Genomic DNA, 21,231 nt, shown 5'->3' with positions numbered 1-21,231 from the left:
TTTTCAGAATATTGGTAATTAAAGTTATCTATTTATGGAAGCTTATGGTTGGCAATTTTTGGAGGGGTTCTATATCCCATATTTTCTAGGGGGAGAAATGTCCTTTCCTTACATAAAAAGATGTGGTTATGTCTCCTGCTGTAGTAAGTTTGTGTAAAGCATGTGGCATACACATTCAGGAGCTACTTGTTTTTACCAGGAAATGCTATGAGTAAAAATAGTTAGGTGATCGTAATATCTCCTGCCGTGTGCAGCCAGTTGACTTTATTAATGATGTTGAAAAATTGAGACTTGAAAGAGCGTACAATTGGATGGAGTAGATGGAAGGCAGAACCGATGTTTTGCTTTTCATGTAGGCAAGTCTTTTCTGTTTTGAATTTTCTCTGTGATAGAAAACTTCTAAATTTGACATTAAGAGAACTCTAAATTCATGATAGAGTCTGTTGCTGAAATTGTCCTTGTTATCCAACAAAAAACCAAAAGGAGTTGAAGGGAGGCAGTTTTCTTAAATTGTATGTTAAAGAAAATTGTAGGTACATATGAACACTTTAGAGTTTTAACTTTCAGCAATGTGAACTTTGATCACTTACGCTCAATTTTGTCACTTTGTGCTTTCTTGCATTTCATTTAGTTTCAGATAGTGAAGTTATACTGGTCTTTCTCCACTGCTTTGCTTGTAAGCCTTGACTTACTACGCTCTATATTTGCTCATTATTACAGTGCAATAAAATAGCACTTAATATGCTTAATTTTTTCAAGTAATAATTGCAAAGAGGATATGTCAGTAGGGAATGTAACTCAATCTGTAGGAAAACTTAAAATTCTAACTTTGGGAAAAAGTCTAATAATGAGTTTCACTGCTGTTGAAAAGTGCTGTATACCTTAATTTAAGTGCCTGATGTTCATGTTCTTATGTGACCCAGCTTTCATCTATGATGGAGTTTATGATGCACTTCCATTGACAAAAATGTCTGCTTCAACTTGAACTCTTTGTAGGCTCTAATGAAAGGTTCAACACCTGCTTAAGTATCTTACTCTAGAGCTGAATATCTTAGTTCAGGGTTATCTGCTATTGCTATAGAAAACGTTTGATGTTGGGGGCCTAAAATTTATGCTAACTGCAGGAGATGAAGGATTTTAGATTCAGTTGGAATTTGCTTGCACCATAACTGCATGAAGAATTGCGTAGAAGACACAGGTTTTTCTTGGCTGCCTCAACTGAACTTGCTGTTCATGTTACACTAGTTATTTTCAGCCCAACTTTGTTGAAACCTTTGAAATAGAGTACACTTGAGGTACTACAAGGGTAGCCATTATTTTGAGACTGAAGGAACCTCTGGAGGTACCTCATCCATTGCTCTTCACAGCTGGGTCAACTAGGCCAGGTTTCTTAGAGCAGTGTCCCTGAAGTCCAAGACCTACACACCCCTTAGGAGCATGGTCTTTGTTAAGGACTCTGATGTGCTGGGGTTGCTGCTCCAGTGTGTGCTAGGGATTGTGCGTCACCACAATTGCTGAGGACATGTACAGAGACAGCGTCTGGCCACAACTTCTCTGAAAACTGCTGCACAAAATGCTGCATTCATTGGCTGTGCTCTATGCTTGGCACTTACAGACACATTTTTGTAGGACTTGTAAGTGTTCCCTTACCTTGCTAATCAGGAGTCAGGTGGAACAAAAGCTCAGAATGCCCTCTAATCAGGAACAGCTGGCAGACCTTGTTAAAAGCTTCTACAGGTAGACAGCTTGCTCTTCTTGGCAATGGCAGATACTCTGAAGTTCCTCAAAGGCTTCCCAAGAGTGGCCTGATGATTCCAGAAATATGTAGAAGATTAAGAGGATCTAGAAATGGAGCCCAGAAAACTGCTGCACAATCTGCTGCAAGTTAGCTCTGCTCCATGTAGAAAACAGGCAAAGTAACAACAAATTGTTTTAGAATGAAGATCTTCATTGTATATAAATAGTTTTAGACTAATTAATGTATTTTGCTTCTGTGAAAGTGCTGAAAAGTCTGCATGATGACAGAAAACATGTATATGATAGACAACATAAATTTGTTGCTTTGTTTTGGAAAATATGCAACACATGCAAGCAAAACCAAATTAATTAAAAATTGAAAAAGGCAAAACAGGAAATACTGTAGCATGAAAAGCTGTTATGCCTCTTTCTGTCACTTTCAATTTACTGCTAATAATGCATGATCATTACTTTCCATTTACTATTTTCACTTCGTTTGGAACTTCAGAGGCTTTTCAGAAAAACAGAATGTTTTTATCATGTTAACCAGGAAGAGAGTTCACTATTTCACCCTTGTGCTAATTCTTCTGTTACTGAATTTAGATACTTGTGGCTTTCTTTCTGTTGAAATCTTAAACTTTATTTCACCTAGATCTTCAGCACTTTCACTTTTATGGATTCAAAGCTAATGCAACAGTGCGTAGCAGTTCTAGGTCCAGTTTACAGATCAGTCCTAACTACCATAGGGATGTCCAGGCTTCAGGCTGTCCACTCTTTTAAGTCTTCTATTATTTAGTAATTCCTCTAACTTCTCAATGTTTGATGTTTCTTCCTGTTGAAGATAGCTTGATAATTAAATGAAATTGGTTGACAGTTGGCTAAACATGAGCCAGCTTGTGTCGAGGTGGCAGAGAAGGCAGAGAGCATTCTGGCGTGTATCTAATAGTGTGGCCAACAGGACTAGGGCAGTGGTTGTCCACCTGTACTCAGCACTAGTGAGGCTGCACCTCGAATCCTGTGTTCAGTTCTGTGCCCCTCTCTACAAGAGAGACATTGAGGTGCTGGAGTGTGTCCAGAGAAGGGCAACAAAGCTGGTTGAGGATCTAGAACACAAGTTTTACGAGAAATGGCTGAAGGAACGGGAGTTGTTTAGCCTGGAGAAAAGGAGGGTCAGGGGGCACCTTATCACTTTTCTTCAACTACCTGAAAGGAGGTTGTGGTGAGGTGGGGGTCAGTCTCTTCTCCCAAGTAGCAAGTGTTAGGACAAGAGGAAATGGCCTCAAATTGTGCCAGGAGAGGTCTGGGTTGCATATTAGGAAAAATTTCTTCACTGAAAGAGTTGTCAAGCAGCGGATCAGCCTTCTCAGGGATGAGATTGTGTTGCCATATCTGGAGGTATTTAAAAGATGTGGATTTGATTGTGTTGCCATATCTGAAAGTATTTAAAAGATGTGTAGGCTTGGGGACATGATTAGCAGTGGACTTGGAAGTGCTGGGTTAATGGTTGGACTCAATGATCTTGCAGGTCTTTTCCAGCCTAAACGATTCTGTGATTCTAATTCTTAAGAGGTTGCATATGCTATTCAAGTTAACAGTTTTAAGGATTCTGAAACCTGGTCTGCACTACTTATAGTATATTTCCTTGTCTCTGATAGGAATCCATTTGTTACTTAAATGATAACATGGTTTCTTCTTCATATACTACAGCGAGAAACCATGTGTTACGGATTCTTAGCCAGAAATTTTACATAATCTAAAATTAAAGAGCACCTCCTTGAGGGAGAAGTAATTACTCTTAGCTGTGCTATGCTTTACTTTCTGACCATAATAACAGGACAGAATTACCCATTTTCCTGTTGATTATGATGGTAGACTGGCAGTCTTATATTGCTGTTTTAGGGGAAAATGGTGAAAGTGATTCCTGTTTTGCTGTCTTGGGCAATGCTTTACACCACCAAATAACTAAAACTCTTAAGAACCTTAACAGACTGTAAGCAACCCTGATAGAAATAATCTTGCTGTATGTTTGTGAATAGCGTGAGACCTGGGAATGATAAGTTTTACTGACCTCTTAAAGAGGATTAAAGGTGGAAGAAAATGTTTTCTTTCTGTTGCCTCTTGCAGGCAGTGTTTTGAAGTTCGCCGATTACAGCTGAGAGCTATATGAGAAACAGCCACTAGGTGGCAGAGCATTTCAAGAGTAACACAGACTTTGAAAATTGATGAAGGAGTGTTCTTGAGGCTGAACCTCTGGCTTTTCTAATCTGTGCCTTTTTTGCAGTTAGTTTTTGATGGGTTATTCACTGATATGATGCTTCCAAACAAACGTAGACATCTGTTCTCAAAGCTTTCATCAAAATAATCATCAGTTAAATATAAAACTGTTTGTTAATGAGGTGAAAGGGCTTCAAGGGGAAATATTTTGATCATTTTAGTGGTAATCAGCAATGATTGTAAGAGTTCCCTCAAAGTTTTAAAAATACCATCTACTGGGTGTACTAAAATTATTGCATGCACATTTGTAATTTTTAGAGTAGCTTTAGAAAACAAAATTGAGAAACCCTGACACATTTGGTTCCTCAATAAAAGAGAAGTAGTTTTTATACCACATCTAAATAAATGGAAACCTAATACTTGAACAGAATGATCAGAACTTTTCCTAAACTAAAGCTCTAATTGTTATAATTCTTTGAGGGTAGGAGAGAAACTCAAATTTGAGGTGAGGCATGTTTTAAATGTTGGAATTATGCCTTAAATGCCACAAATAACAAATGTTACTAAAGTCTTTTTGAACTTCATATGTTTATTTGCAGACAAAGCTTATTGGGGCTATTAGATATCTTTGTACACTCCTGTCTTTTTGTTATGGCAAGCAAAATGCTTTAGTTCTCAAGACAATTAAAAAAGACATTTATGTGACAATATATAAAACTATAATATACTTTAATGTATTTTACAGACTTCTCCTTGTAGGAGGCTGTGAAACAGATGAGGAGGGAGTATCTAAAGCAACTGGATGTGGGATATCTGCTTGGAGAGTTCTGTCAGGCTCTCCCCATTATAAAGAGGTCACTAGTTATGAAGATGATGTTAGAACAGTAAGTATGTTTCCTTATTCTACTGGATGAATACTTTTACTGGCAGAATTATTTAAGGAGCAGTTTAATACAAATATTTTTCTGAAAGAAGACCTTAAGACAGTATTTTGCTATTTTGTAAGCTATGATATGTACTTCCAGTAAGTTATCTCTTCCCCCACCAGCGTCTCTGGTTTTGATTTTTTGTTGTAAGTATGATTTGAACTTTTCAGTTCTTGATTATCGCTTGTGGTTTAAAAAAAACAACCAAACAACAGAACAAGAGGAAACAGCAAAAAAAAAAAAGTAGCATAGAAATATATAAATTGTTAGCTGTTTATTGAAATACATTACATGTCTTTGTTGGAAGAAGTTCCAGTTATTTTTGTCTTTTTATTACTTCATAACAAAAGGCACCACACCACAAAGAAATCATAGAATTATAGAATAGTTAGGGTTAGAAAGAACCTTAAGGTCACCTAGTTCCAACCCCACTTCCATGAGCAGGGACACCTCACCTTAGACCACGTTGCCCAAGGCCCTGTCCAACCTGGCATGTTTCAAGTCTGACTCTCAATTTATTTTGTTTCTAGTAGAAGTAAGTGTTTGATTTGGTGACAACTATATATACTGAAATCAACTTAAAGTATACTAGTATAATACTCCAGTATTTACTCATATAGCCATTATTCAGTTTTAGAAGCAAGTTGCTAATTTTATTGCAAATGGGTAGCGCTTTTTTTGTGGCATACATACCTAGCAAAAAGGGCAAAGTTATACAAACTAAGTTTTATTATCGTTGCATTATTTTAAAGTTGGCAGTCTTATGGAAGTTTAAAGAATCCTTTGGAGTTGTTTTAGTGTTTTAGATATGACTCAGTTTTTGGTGCGTAAAACAGTGTGTGAGATTGTCTTTCATTGTATGGTGTGTTTCTGTTCTTACAGGCACAGAGAAGAGGATTATTAAGGATTATGAATTTAAGATTTTACAGCAGGCGGGGAACAGAACAGGTATTAAGGTCTAGGTCCACCTCAGAAATGTGTTTTAATGTCTCATAATTATCTTTTAATGACTGTCTGAGACACTGATTGAAAGTGGTTTTTAATTTATGCAAACGAGAATTAAAATTTCTATGAAAATATAAAAAATAATAAGCTTTTAGCATTAAATTGAGTAGCTTGCTATTTATTTGGATTTTTTAAAAATCCAATTATTTCTTCTGCTGAAGCTTGAATCACAGGTTTTCGTCATACGGACAAGAACAGGTCTAGAGGTATAGAGTTTGATATTAACTGTGAACTGTTATTCAAGAAGGAAGGGGTAAAAGGCCACCTAGTTATTTGTTAATGAATGTAATGATCATAGCATGTTATGTGTGTTATATATTCCATAAAGAAAGAGTCGATTATGGTGGTATTTCTCAAATGCACACCAGAGAGATAAGTAAGAGGAGCAAAGCCCAACTTTTTGCACTACCCCACTCCCTCTATAAACCAAACAAAAAACACCCTTGACTTACAGCCCAAAATTCTCATACAGTACAGGGAAGAGAAAAATGAGTGGACTCAAGCTAAGCCTGCATGGCTTAAACAGGGCAGACACAAAGAATTGATTTGTGCAGTCTGTTATGAGATACTATAGAAACATTTTGCTAAGTAGCTTCAAGGGTTTATCACTGGTCAAACTTCTACGACCAGGATGTGTGTGAACCTGATGAAACTGCTAATCAGAATGAAACTTATGCAGCAAACCCTGGATATGGGCCTTGTATTCTCCTCTTCCCTGGATTAATGAGTGGTAAATCTTGAGTGTCATGCTGATGTGTAGGAGTGCAAGGCTTTCCACACAGTGCTTGTGGCTTTCTTCTACATGCCTTAGAAGCTACCCATGCAGTACTCCATGACTGCTGCCTATCTCTTGTCTACTAGTTGTGTGTAGCCTTTTTTGATTCTCTTTTTATCCTTCACTCCTTGTAAATAATTTGTTTCCCACCACATTTTTTTTGTTGTTCTACAATAGAAAAGGACAGTGAAGATCTGTCTAGCATCATAACCGTGTCCTCTTGAGAGAGAAAAATACTGAAGTTAAATGGACTTTGGAAGCGACCTTAATAGATTTTTGGGATGTTTAGGTGACTGGTTAGAAGAAGAAATTGCATGCCTGATTGGAAGGGGAAAACGAATCTTTCTGAATTTCTCTCTCAAGGCTGGAATGGAGAGAGATTTTATTTTCTTCACGGAAAATACAAAAGTGAAGGCTGAAGTAAACTTTTTGTACTGGAAATAAAGTCTAGTACTGAGTGTAGTTGTACTATACCTTCTTTCCACTTGCCAGTACGAAATTTACAAAGAAGAGCAAAGATTATTAATCATCTTTGTGTGTTTTAATCCAATTTCAGAGATTATGGTTTAAATATGTGAGGTAGAGTTTATAGTGTTAGTGGGAAATTGGCAACAGTGTTAAGGTATCAGAGAACCATAGAATAGTTAGGGTTGGAAAGGACCTCAAGATCATCTAGTTCCAAACCCCCTGCCATAGGCAGGGACACCTCACAGTAAACCATTCCACCCAAGGCTTCATCCAGCCTGGCCTTGAACACTGCCAGGGATGGAGCACTCACAACCTCCCTGGGCAACCCATTCCAGTGTCTCACCACCCTAACAGGAAGGAATTTCCTCCTTATATCCAGTCTAAACTTCCCCTGTTTAAGTTTGAACCCGTTACCTCTTGTCCTGTCACTACAGTCCCTGACGAAGAGACCCTCCCCAGCATCCCTGTAGGCACCCTTCAGATACCGGAAGGCTGCTATTAGGTCTCCACGCAGCCTTCTCTTCTCCAGGCTGAACAGCCCCAACTTCCTAAGCCTATCTTCATAGGGGAAGTGCTCCAGTCCCCTGATCATCCTTGTGGCCCTCCTCTGGACTTGTTCCAACAGTTCCATGTCCTTTTTATGTTGAGGACACCAGAACTGCACACAATACTCCAGGTGAGGTCTCACAAGAGCAGAGTAGAGGGGCAGGATCACCTCCTTCGACCTGCTGGTCACGCTCCTTTTGATGCAGCCCAGGATATGGTTGGCTTTCTGGGCTGCGAGTGCACACTGCCAGCCCATGTTCATTTTCTTATTGACCAGCACCCCCAAGTCCTTCTCTGCAGGTCCACTCTGAATCTCTTCTCTGCCCAACCTGTAGCTGTGCCTGGGATTGCTCCGAGCCAGGTGTAGGACCTTGCACTTGACATGGTTGAACTTCATAAGGTTGGCATCAGCCCACCTCACAAGTGTGTCGAGGTCCCTCTGGATGGCATCCCTTCCCTCCAGCGTATCAACCGGACCACACAGCTTGGTGTCCTCGGCAAACTTGCTGAGGGCACACTCAATCCCACTGTCCATGCCAGCGATGAAGATGTTAAACAAGACCGGTCCCAACACTGATCCCTGAGGGACACCACTTGTTACTGGTCTCCAGCCAGACATCGAGCCATTGCCCACAACTCTGTGTGCGGCCGTCCAGCCAGTTCTTTATCCACTGAGTGGTCCATCCATCAAATTGATATCTCTCCAATTTAGAGAGAAGGATGTGGTGTGGGACAGTGTCAAACGCTTTGCACAAGTCCAGGTAGATGACATCAACTGCTTTACCCTTATCCATCAGTTCTGTAGCCCCATCATAGAAGGCCACCAAATTGGTCAGGCAGGATTTCCCCTTAGTGAAGCCATGCTGGCTGTCACCAAGCACCTTGTTGTTTTTCATGTGCCTTAGCATGTTGTCCAGGAGAATGTGCTCCAAGATTTTGCCAGGCACAGAGGTGAGACTGACTGGTCTGTAATTCCCCGGGTCTTCCATTTTCCCCTTCTTGAAAATGGGGGTTATATTTCCCTTTTTCCAGTCGTCGGGAGCTTTACCTGACTGCCATGATTTTTCAAATATGAGGGACAGTGGCTTAGCAACTTCATTTGCCTGCTCCTTCAGGACCCGCGGATGGATTTCATCAGGTCCCATGGACTTGGGCGCGTATGACAGGCATATAGCAGCTAGAGGACTTGTATGTTAGAACTAGCTATACTGTGATTTGTTTCTTAGTGTTGCTAACTTAAATGGCATTTCTAAAATGTGAAGTGCCAGCCTGCTAAGGTTTTCAATATCTTGTTCTGCAGTTCTCTTAAATTGACAGGCTGTTTACTGAGGCAGCATTGCCTGCTTTGCCAAAACACTGATGAATCTCTATGCATAATGCTACTGTGGTGGTAAATTTGAATGTGTTAATGGCCACCCAGATTCGAAATTTAACAGCAAGAGAATTACTACAGACTGCTGCGTAAATATTTAACTCTAAAGGATCTGTGATGTGTAGTATTGATCATTTATCTGAATGGGTTATATATTTTAGCTTCACATTTCTAAGTCTTTCAACAGTCTTGTTCTTTGTCCTTTGTGCATGCAAATTGATTTGTAAAGAGAGAATTGCCATTAGTAGGCATGTAAAGTTCCTTGGCAAACTACAATAGAGATTGCAGTACTCTAGCTGCTTAAGAATATAATCAGAGAATACTTAAGAAAATTTTCTAATATAAGTAATTCTTAATTGGTTTTTAAAAAAGCCTTAGTAATGCTCTCCTTTTCAATTAAAAGCACATTTTAAGCTTGGATTTGAGCAGTGCTTTCAATAGCTGTGAGCAGATTGCTTAGTAGTCATTGTTTCTATGGCATAGCTAGAACTTGAAACAACCTGAGCAACAAAATAAATATAATAACCCTCCCCCCCAACCTAAACAAACAAACATACCCTGAAAAAATATTATCTTCAAATATTACCTACCAGTAATGTTCTTTAGAAATACTGTTTAAACTTCTTATGGACATCTAGTAATTTTTCTGTACTTCATTTTGTGTTGGAGTATTTTCCAAGAAGGGAGGCACTGGCTTAAAAACTGATCAGCTGCAGACTTAGACAGTTCTCACATTACTATATAGGAAGTTTTTAAAAGCAAACTGCACTAGCAAAATGGGGGTTTATAAATAATACAGTTTTTGGGAATCTACATTCTGCTGTCTTTAAGTGAAGACTATGCTCTGTGAGAACCTAATGATCTCTCTGAAGACACAGGAGTCGTGTTGGGGAGTGTAAATATAAGTTGTTTTTTCAGTAATTGCTATTCATTGCCAGTGGCACTTAAGTTTTACTCCAAAATTTGAATGTGTATTTAGAGGCTCTTGTCTTGTGAAATAGTGTATATATCCAGTTGTGATTGTGTGGGAGTTCATGAGTCCTTAAGGAAATATTTTGTTAGAAGTACATTTTGCCTATGAAGATATCCAGATCTGAAGGAAAACTTCAATCCAGGAGGATTTTTGTAGTCTTCATAAAGTTAATTTACAGATGTTGAATTATTTCATCTGCAGGAACTTACTCTGATACTATATTGTTGTTTAGTCTGCTGTTACCTAAAAGATTCTTGAATTCCATGGCCTGAAATGAACAATTTGCTTCTCCAATATCTCTTAATCTGTGTATCTCTTGTATTTCCTGCTCCTTCTGTCCCCCTGCCCCTTTCTTTTGTTTTGATTGTAATGATGCTTACCCAGAAGTTTGCTCCCAGGGAAGAAGAGCTGTACTAAGCTGTGTTTTGGTAACAGTTTTCCTTGGGTGGGCCTGAGAGGCAGGGCAGTAGAAAACTGAGTCTGCTGAATGTTTTCTCCGAACAAAGAACAATCTGCATATTTTCCTTCAAGTGGCTCTGTATTGCTGTCTGCACTGTTCTCCTGGGAATGCCAAACTTTCAAATTTTATTTCCTGTGTAACAATGTCATACAGAAGTTCACATTTCTACAGAAAAGTACTATAACATTATTCTACCATATATATAACATAACTGTATATACCATAACATACATACAACTAACATGATTCATGTTATGGTAGTTTTCTGCCTTAATACAGGTTGATTTTACTCTTCATGTCCCAGTTGATATTTTACCTTTATTCTGACTTTCACCATAGGTGGTGTTTGATTTTAAACACGTAAAATTTTCAAGATGGAATATTGTACGTTTTCTTTTCCATACCATTAAAAAAAATGATTCCTTGTTTTGTGGATTTTTCAGGGAAATCCTTGGCGTGTGTGGTTTGTTTGTTTTGTTTTGTTTGTTTGTGTGTGTGTGTGTGTTTTTTTTTTTTTGTTTGTTTGAATCATAGAATTGTTTGTTATTTGCTTAGGTATTTTTTTGTTTTGTTTTACTTCGCTGACATAATGTTTGGCAGGATGGAGTTTTCAAGATGAACCTTTCTCCTGATGGAACTCTTCTGGCAGCTATTCATTTCTCAGGAAAGCTAACAATCTGGTCTATTCCATCTCTCAGACAACAAGGAGAATGGGACCAAACTGATCAGGTAAGAAGGATTTAGATACTTGTGGTATGTATCTTAATACTCTGAGGATCTATTTCCTAGGAGATGAGAGTGGTTCAAATGACTGGAAAGATAGTATGGAGGTAAACCAATGAACTTCGTACGGTCTGAGCCTTATATTTACTTTGACAGTAACTTTCTATGTTTTAACCATAAGCCTTAAAATTAAGAAAAAAGAATCATTTGTGTTGCAATGAGTTTTTCTATGAGACATTTTGGAGCCAGCTGGGTAACACTGCTAGGAGTATGTTTAAATGCTATTTTAAAATATAAGTGGAGGTCAACACTCGTAACTTTGTTTGAGTGATTAAAACCGAATTCTGCTGGATGTCTAATGCAATAATCTGTTCCTCCCTCAAAATTTACCTTACCTTCTGCCAGATAATGCTCCAGAGTAGATTATTCATCAGACTGGTATTAGTAAGTCACCTGCTTTCTACAGGAATTGTTTGCAAAACTTAGTAGGGGGACTTATGTTAGGAATTGTGCAGACACTGTCAAACTTTTATGTAACTAGTGTGAATTTAAACACTGGGATTACAAAATAAATATTTGTTTTCAAAGAAAATTCCAAATAACTAATACACTGTCTGGGTACAGATAACACTTTATTTTAGGGAGGAAAATATATCCATGTTTTGAAATGTGACAGATCTGACATGATTCACACAAGTATGAGAAGTATTCTGGTTTTACTCCCAATAATTTCTTGACCAGTAGATATGGAAAGGCTTTTCACTTGAAGTACCTGTTCTAAACCTGGAAGACATGAGCCAACATCAAGTTTAACCAAAGTAACTAGTCAGACTAGATCTTTGCTTATTAGACATACATGGCACCAATTACCGCTAGTATTTCCTACATAGTATTGATCTCAGATGGCCTTATTGTACATAAGTGTTTTTCTTATTAGAAAGTTATTGTAGAATGAAACCTTTGCTACTTAGTAATAAACAGTTGTGTTTTAGTGCATGTGCTGATTAATAAATCCACATATTATGATTAAATATTTGCAGTTTCTGATTATTCTCTATAATTTTGTTTTGCAGGGTAAATCTTTACACAGTATATCGACTCCTTTAGAAATACCAATGCAAGATATTTCCACCTTTTTTTTGTAGACAGTTCTAAATTCTTCAGGTTTATGCATGCATTTAAAACAGAGAGCTTTTTGCCTGCACTGTATTGAATTTCCCTGCAGCCTACACATTGTGCAGTAGGTACTATAAGGTCTACAACAAAACGCTTCCACTTACGTACATCATTTATGGGCATAGGCCTCTATAACGAGGAAGAGGACAAAATGAAGGAAGAAGTCTTCCTTTGGGTATTACGATAACTGTGATGTTAAATGAAGATTTTTCAGGAAAAATTTCAAAAAAAAGATAGGCTGAAAAATTTTACTATAGGAAAGACTTAAGTCAATAAATACTTGTAGACGTAATGGTATTTTGCCATCCTGAGCACCACTGGTGTGCTCTTTTTGATCTGACTGCAAGAGCGAGACTTGAAAACATGGCTGTGGTATTGTGTAGCTTAAGTTTTGGTTCTTAGAGGTCAGGTAAACAGTCAGATCTGGTTAGGCTATATTGACTGTGAAACTATTCTAGACTGGGATGGAGTTAATTTTCTTCCCAGCAGCCTGTGCTAAGTTTTGGATTTGTGACCGAAACAATGTAGGTAACACACCAGTGTTTTAGCTGCTGCTCAGTAGTGTTTACACAGCTTCAAGGCCTTCTGTTCCTCACTGGTGTCCCCCAGATGAGAAGTTTGGGGGTGCACAATGACCTCGCAGGGGGCACAGCCTGGACAGCTGACCTCAGCTGACAGAAGGAATATTCCCTCCCATGTACCATGCTGATCAGCAATAAAAACAGAGGAGGGGGAGGTTTTGAGTGGGTAGCCATGCCTCAGAGACTGTTTTGGCATTGTTCTCTTTGTGGGAGATGATGAATGATTGCCTTTGCATCACTCAGTTTTATTTATTTATTTATTTAATCTGTCTTTCCATTGCTTATTAAACTGTCTTTGTCTTGACTGATGACTGTTTTTCCTTTCACTCTTCTTACGCTGTCCCTACTGGGGAGAGGGGCAAGCGAACAGCTGGGTGCTGCTTAGCTTCTGGCTGACTTCAGCCTGTTGCAGAAATGTAGTTCCAAGCTTCTTTAGGAAAGTATTTTTAAAAAACAAAAACCAGTCAAAAATTCTGCTCCAGTGTTGGCAGAAGTGTTGTGCATGTGCATGTGTGTAGGTGTGCATATCTATCTATACCTGTACTTTAAACGTACACTTCAGATTTTTTGTGAGATACAGATTTTGCTCAAGGAGATGCTTATGATGAATTGTTAATTTTTTTTCTTTGCTTATAACAAAAATGAATGTGTATTTTTAAGCAGCTTTCAGGAATTTATCATTTAGTGAGGTTGGTGTAAAGGAGTATTCAGTGTTTTGGCTGTTTTCAGCATGATACTTGTGGGTGAAACTAGTGTCCAAGCATAGCGGATATTTTCATTATGTGAGTGATTTCTGCTTAATTGCCACACAATCATAGTTATTAAATTAAAGTGGCCTCATTTACTTTTAATTAGCAGACCCTTTTTACTATAAAGTTAAGTCTGAAAATCACCTTCTGCTTGACCCAAACCTGCTTTGGTTGTCTGTGCTGTATAATCTGCCTGTACTTCCACTGCATTGTAGTTAGGGGCAGGATTGCTGTTATCTGTATTTGTGTAGTTCCCATGTATTCTGTTATTACTAAAGTTTTAAAACCAACAGAGCAACAGGTTACTAATTCTAAATGTTGCAGTGCATTGTGAAATAATGCTGCTTCTCTTGTGCACTAGTCTTGAGAGGGGCTTCATAATTATGAAAATAACCATAGTAAATACTTACAACATTGTACTAGGCTTATAGTCAGGAACACTACACAGAGCAAACAGTAGAGCTATTTTGGAGATTATTCATTTATATGCTTGCAGTCCTGCATACAGACATACAAAGAAACGCTTGGTGAGCTTCTGATTGCTGGAGAGTATTTCAGAAATCTTTAGAGTGTGATTACTAGGAAAGGTCTGATTGTACTCTTGTTTTCTAATATGGTCTTTTAAAAATCCATAAGTCTATTTTGGTATGATTTTTTATTTTCTTTAGTTTGCCTGGAGGAAAGCCCAATGTTACTACAGCAACTCTACATTTTATTTTCAGGAAAAGTTTGATTTTATGGGGAGTATTTTCATTGAAAAATGAGTGGATCAGCAATAGAATAAATAAACAGATTGTCTGTATGACAAAGATTTACTTGCATATAATTTTTCTTTTTGTTTCACACTTTTTTTAATTATATTTCTTTTAGCCAGGTTATGATGAACTTAACCCAGACTGGAGACTCTCTAGTGAAAAAAGAAAGAAAATAAAAGGTATGTGGTACAGTTAGATCATTATTTTATACCACTATATAGTTAAAAATGTTATACAAATATACAAACACATAAAATGGCTTAATTAAATCTCAGAATAGAGGCCAAAATTGTATGTATGATTTGAATTTGTAGCATGGCATAGCTACATCAGTGTCACAATAGGTTTTTTAAAATCTCTTCTTAAGAATACTTTTGTAGCCATAGCTGTATCTTATAGCCATAAATAAGATGATATTTCAGTTAGTACAGGACCTCATTTATTATTAATCATATGATTAGGACTCTGTATAATGCTGAACATTCAGCAGACATCTCAGCCTGTGTCAGAAGCCACTCTATCATTGTATTGCAAGTAACATATTATTGGTCGACAGTCTAAAACCTAAACTGACCTTTACTTTTTCTTTTTATGAACGTCTAAGAAATCTTGAAAGTTAATGTAATTTAAAGGTACTAGTTTAAAATTCTAAAACAAAAGGGCTTTGTTTCATGTGACTGGATTTATGTCATGTCAGTCTCTATCTTTTCCCAAAATTCAGGTCATTGTGCAGTCATTTATCACCTGGTTATTGCACAGCTATTCCAGGAGTGCAGAGATAAATAGCTATTTCATGATCCATTCACTACTGCTTCTATACATCTATATTCTTGAAAGTTCCCTGTTTCTTTTTACTGTTTTTCTTGGTGTTTCTATCTTTGGCTTGTTTCATCTCACCTTCATGGGTAGGCTGCTGACTAAGCACTCAAGTCCTTAACAGAAAAGCGGTAAGCATATCTGTTTCTCAGGGCTCTTTGGGGAAAGATTGCTCTCATCAAAGAGGTAGGAAATTACACTGTAGTGGACAAATTGAACTAACTATGGTGAACATTTTGTCCCAACATCCAGTTACCATAATCAGGACAGCGTTAGAAATGACACTGCTTCCATCTTCAGTTTGTTTGTTTTGTTGCTTTAATCTTCTTAAATAGGCTCATCTTGTAGCCTGTTTCAGGAGCCTTCTTCATAGCTGTTAGTTGTCCTCAGAAGTAGAGCAACCTTTTATGACTTTCATCAGTATTGCGTTTGATGCCAGGGAGACTGGGTCAAGGATAGCCTGGGAAGTACTGAAGCAGATCTTTATCAAATGTCTCAAATTTGTCATATTTTGTGCAAGTAAATCAGTTTACTGTGAATTTTGCCAAATAATATTAAAAAATAACTATATTCACAATTGTGTAGGGTTAATTTTTTCTCCTTATCAGCTTTATTTAATGCAGAACTGATTTAGTAAAATATAATTGATCTAAAATATAAATTTAAAGAATCAAGGATGCACATACAATAATCAATGTTTATGAAATTAGGTTGTCAGATGAAATCTCGTATCAACTGAAGTAATTTCTGATTAACTGTCTGATGCTTTAAGTTATCTTTCTTTGTGTGGTTCGTTCTTATGTGTTTGTTTATTTCAGATAAGGAATCCTATTACCCACTGATAGATGTCAATTGGTGGGCAGACAGTTGTGTCATCTTGGCTCGCTGCTCTGGTGCACTGACCGTGTCATCAGTCAAGACATTAAGAAACTTGCTAGGAAAGTCATGTGAATGGTTTGAGAGTTCTCCTCAGGTCACTTCAGCTCACGATGGAGGATTTCTAAGTCTGGAGGTGAGGAATGTGCACAGATGGATATTGTTTTGGAATGTAGTAGAACAGTTTGTATATGTAATACTAAGAGTGTTGTGTGTGTGGTGTGGTTAAAAATAGGTTATTACTAATAGAAAAAGTGATTCTGTTTCCTCATGTCTGGGTAAATATTGCAGGGAAATTATGAACTTGCCACAATTTAACTGTCTTAATAAAAACTTGATTGTCAAATAACTTCTGGAGAGTAGAAGCAAAACTCCTAGAAGGCTGAGTCTGACTGAGAGGAATTTTGCTGCAGGAAACAGTTTGTGTCCACAGTTTTAACTGCTTTGTGTGCTACTGCATTTGAAGAATACTGCAGGCATCCCTCTCCCATTTGAAACAGATGCTTCTTATCCAGCGAGTATATTTAAAAGAAATGAGGAACAAATTTCAATTGAGACAAAGCTATGTAAGAGATAATTTTTGTTGTTGTTGTTGTTGATCTTTAGTCGGATTCCAGGAGTGAGTAGAACATAACAAAATTAACTGGGAATTTTGTGTGAAATGAAGAAAACTACTCTTCCCTAAGGCTTACTCTGAAATAGTTCTTAAACATCTTAAATGAAAGTTTAAAATAATATTTATTACAATATGTCAGTAAGTATCAAAGCTGCTTGTATGTTTTTGAAAAGTTTCATTATTCTGGAAATAAGATAAGCCAGTGACTGGTATATTGCAGCCTAAGGATGTAGTCTGAGATTACTTTTGCATTGAACAGAAAACCTTGCTTTGAATAGCTAAGATTTGAAAAAACTGCTGTATGCTGCAGTAAGGTGTATAATAGTGGATGAAGATGCCTCCATAGTTCTGTCCTCTCTGGGGTGGTGTATGACATTTAGTGTAATAGTGGGTTACTATTAAGAAACCTTCACTCTTTCTTCAGTAGGTGAGGGATGAGGCCTCAGATCTAGGAGACAGATGCAATCAGGTTTTGTCAAGCAAGCTGAGAAATAAAGAATTTAAAGGAGAAGGAGAGAAAAAGTGCTGATTCTGAAATCTGAAGTACTGGAAGTGGAGTTGTACTCAATTCTCACCAAACTAGTTGACGTGTACTAGGTGGATGCTTCATATTCTATTTTGTTTGCAGTGTGAAATAAAACTTGTTCCAAAAAGATTACGCTTGGAGAGCAGGCTGGGTGATGAAGATGAGGGAGAATATGACTCTGACTCAGATGATGAAACTTCTGCCAAGGACAGATACTTCAGCTACTTAAAGCAAGGCCTGTACTTTGTGACAGAAATGGAACGATTTGCTCCTCCACGGAAACGTCCACGTACTATTACAAAGAATTTCCGCCTTGTCAGTTTGAGGTCCACAACTCCAGAGGAGCTCTACCAGAGAAAAGTAAGTATAGATGGAAAGCTCACAGCTCTCTTAATCAGCTTTATTTAGAAAAAAAAAAATCTTGTTTTTCTTTCAATTCTTGCTATATTAGCAAGGACTTAGGTGCATAACTCTAAGAGTGTCTTAGTTGACAGCGTACCATGTTACCTAATTGAAGGGATCATTGTTTAAAACTAGCATTTTAATAATTCAAATGAGATGATGTTTGCAGGTCATTGATGAGACATTGTGCATCATTAGCTTGACCAGGCTTGGAAGTGTTCTCATGTAAGTGTTTATAGATAATAAAAGGCCTGGCAAATATATTGAAGGAAATTAGTTTAGCTCGTTACTAGCCAGGGAATGGGTTAACTTATACTCTGATGTTAATGTAGTTTACCTGCCTGATTTTTATTCAGGCTTATATACAAATTAGGCCTGTGATTCAGTTTTACTGAACAGATACTTTTTAATTTTTAAGATTACTCTTAGTACTTAAGAGTACTTTGTCTTGTCCATTTCAATAGTTCTGATGGTAAAGCAACCCACTGTATAGCTTGTAGAGTTTCCAGGGAGTGCTGATGTCATAGTGGTTACCTAAATAACATCTTTCTTTTTCTTGAGGAAAAATCTCTGGTTTTGCAGATATGTCCATCAGATCTCAGTGTTACTCATCTGAACCTTGAGCTGTTCTCTTTCCTACCTGCTTAATCATGCCTGCAGTAATTATCCCTCTACCTGCTTCAGTACACAGAATTAATATTTTATTGTCTAGTGTGGAGATCAGATTAACTTTCACATGTTTGCTTTTTAGATTGATAATGAAGAATATGGGGAAGCTTTGTCTTTGGCTCAAGCATATGGGCTTGATTCTGATCTTGTGTATCAAAGACAGTGGAGGAAGTCGACTGTTAACGTTGCTTCAATTCAAGACTACTTGGTGGGTTTGTGTTTTCTGACTTGTAGTTTTCTTATCAGTGTTATTGTTACAGAAATTGAATTCTCAATTATGTTCTAATTTATGCAGCATGAATTGGTGGCAGATTGGAGAGCTGTCCTGAAAATTCCTTTTCCTGTTATGTGGAAGAGTGTTATCTTACTTTTTAGCTGAAGACCTGAGCATCAGACCTTGGAAGTTAATCAAAATCTTTTATTTGGAGTATCTTCTAATTTCCACTAATAGCAGCATGCTTTCTGTAATGTAGTTGACAGTCGATTGTTGCCTGACAAATGAATAATAATAATAATTAGAAATATAAAGCATTTAAATAACTTCCAAGTATTTTAGAAAGTTAAATGGGAAGGTGAAGTTGGTATCTGTAGCTATATAGCAAAGTTTGAATAACAAGATTTACAGTGAACTCTGCTATCTGCAACTGTAGCTTTTCAGTGAAATCCAATGTGGTGTTTTTTTGGCTTAGAAAAAAGACTTCAAATGTAGCAGGTAAGTATTGTTGGAGCTGCATAATCTTAACGATGCTATAGGGTGAAGTCTTTCAAGGGATCACGAGAAAAGCCATGTAATTTTTTTTCTTTTTTTCTCAAGTCAGATATTAGTTGAAAATCCAAATAGGATTTTTACAAGTAGTCATTCTCCATGTGCTATGTAATCTCAACTGAAGATCAGCAAATATGACCAGTAATGTGTTGTGGTGCTGGTGTGTCTTTTCCGTCACAGAATTCTATTGGCATGTGAAGAGGCTGATACTGAAAATGATGCTAGTACTATTGTGGAATACACTCGGTTTATAAAAATCGCATTTTAGTCCCCAAACATCACATTTAATTTAGTGTAAGGAGTGGTACTAATTAAGGAATTTGAATAACAACATCTGTTCCAGTTGTGAAATTTCTGCTAAACCACTGGGCATTTCTGTGCCCTTTTCTGCCACATATTCTGTGAAAATTATTTTTTTTTTTTCATTTTCACCTCTTTTGTTGGTTCACTTTGTTAATCATCAGATTAACTTGACATTTTGTTTAAGGTGTTTCTTCCACTCAAGGACTGTAACAATCTCCGGTTTCATTGCTTTGTGTTGAAGCATGTAACACTGTATTTATGCTCTTGTTTTCGGACAGAGCAAAATTAAGAAGCGTGCATGGGTTCTTCACGAGTGCTTGGAAAGGGTTCCAGAGAATGTGGATGCTGCTAAGAAGCTGCTTCAGTATGGCTTGAAAGGCACAGACTTGGAGGCTCTTGTGGCCATAGGAAAAGGAGAAGATGCTGGCAGGTTTGGGAAGAGGTTTTCTTTGCTTGTTTGTTTTCTTTTCTGAAGAGTGGTGTGTATGAAAGTCTTTCCTTATATTTGATAATGTTTTTTATCAACCATTAATGAAAATGTTAAGATGCTTTCGTGCGATATAAAATTAATGCTTTGAATCAAACTATTCTGAAGATGTCCACAGGTGCATATTCTCATTTACCTTTGTAAAAAGTAAAATTACTCTTTATTTTGTACTGCATTTTGTCTTCTCTGGATGCCCTTTATTTTCTCCGTTGTAGAGAACTTCTGTTGTCACTGTTTTTCTGTGAGAATCTGATTCTGTTGTCTCTTCTGGAAGATGCAGCTACCCCATAAATGTGTTTTGTTGTGTGATCTAACTGTTGTAATGATCTTCTGTGACTCAAGTGAGGAGGGGAACAAAGGAAAACACAGTGGGTTGGTGGGGAAACACATGCACTATTCAGTATTCAGTTCCTGGTGGTAGAAGTAGATGGCTGCACAAAGAACAACCTCTTCCATTTCCCTTGTATCCTGTAGAGGTGCTGCTAAGCCCAGTGCTACCTGTGGAATTTTGAATTCTGGCAACAGTCATAGCTGTGTGGTTGGTGGTTTGTTTTTGTTTGTTGTCTTCCCCCACAAAAAACCAAACAAACAAGATAATACCTGTTACTGGCTTGTGATGAGTGCCTGCTGCTTTACAGCAACAAAACTTAGTTTTATCTTTTACAACATTGATTACATTTGTTGTTTTTGTCTTCCAGATTTATCTTACCGGGGGAGATGGACACTGAAGTTCCCTATGAGGACTTTTTGTCACCAGAGGAAGAAATGGATACTAGAAAGGAAAAAGAGTCCAAGAAGTGTCAAGAACTGCAATTATCAGTAAACTTTTCAAAGTAAATGAAATGTTAGGCCATGGTTTATTCTAACTACACAGTTGCAAGAATGCAATTACTCTCATGTATGTTACTCCTAATGGGAAAGTGATTTAAATTTTAATTAGCATTATATTGTGTCAGAGTTCTTGGTTTACTTAATTTCTTGATACATTCCAGTGCACAAAGTCATTAAAATGTGTAACTGTTGTCTTCACTTGCACATGATGTACAGTATCGATTGCAAGCCTGAAAATTTCTGTTTTGAACACAGGCTGACCCTGGAACAAAAAGAACTCTGCCGTAGCAGGCTAAAGCTCTTAACTTACCTTGATCGCCTCGAAACCTACAAGGTGAGAAAACTTGGTAACTACCTACAGTTCTTCTGAATTCTCATTCCATAGGTAGTCCTGTAACTTCTTCATCACATCATCACTTTTTTTTTTTTTTGTTATGTATTGTAGCGTTAAAGTTTATAGTTTTCTTGAAATGCTGTAG

The 21,231-nt window shown here is 37.4% G+C and overlaps 1 protein-coding gene across 1 annotated transcript in view; it reads left to right on the top strand.

Moving 5' to 3' along the window:
• The window catches only part of NBAS (NBAS subunit of NRZ tethering complex), a 182,627-nt gene that overhangs the window by 10,886 nt on the left and 150,510 nt on the right, over positions 1-21,231 (top strand). The window contains exons 10-19 of the mRNA XM_065681650.1: positions 4,697-4,835; positions 5,760-5,825; positions 11,077-11,205; positions 14,576-14,639; positions 16,095-16,288; positions 17,397-17,654; positions 18,448-18,573; positions 19,713-19,864; positions 20,620-20,754; positions 21,008-21,086. Coding sequence (XP_065537722.1) covers positions 4,697-4,835; positions 5,760-5,825; positions 11,077-11,205; positions 14,576-14,639; positions 16,095-16,288; positions 17,397-17,654; positions 18,448-18,573; positions 19,713-19,864; positions 20,620-20,754; positions 21,008-21,086 — 1,342 coding nt within the window. The remainder of the gene's footprint in view (positions 1-4,696; positions 4,836-5,759; positions 5,826-11,076; positions 11,206-14,575; positions 14,640-16,094; positions 16,289-17,396; positions 17,655-18,447; positions 18,574-19,712; positions 19,865-20,619; positions 20,755-21,007; positions 21,087-21,231) is intronic.

Source organism: Lathamus discolor, chromosome 5 (assembly GCF_037157495.1).
Source record: "Lathamus discolor isolate bLatDis1 chromosome 5, bLatDis1.hap1, whole genome shotgun sequence".
Taxonomy (NCBI): Eukaryota; Metazoa; Chordata; class Aves; order Psittaciformes; family Psittacidae; genus Lathamus; species Lathamus discolor.
Note: the sequence above shows the minus strand (reverse complement) of the source record. Positions and strands in the feature narration are given on the sequence as shown.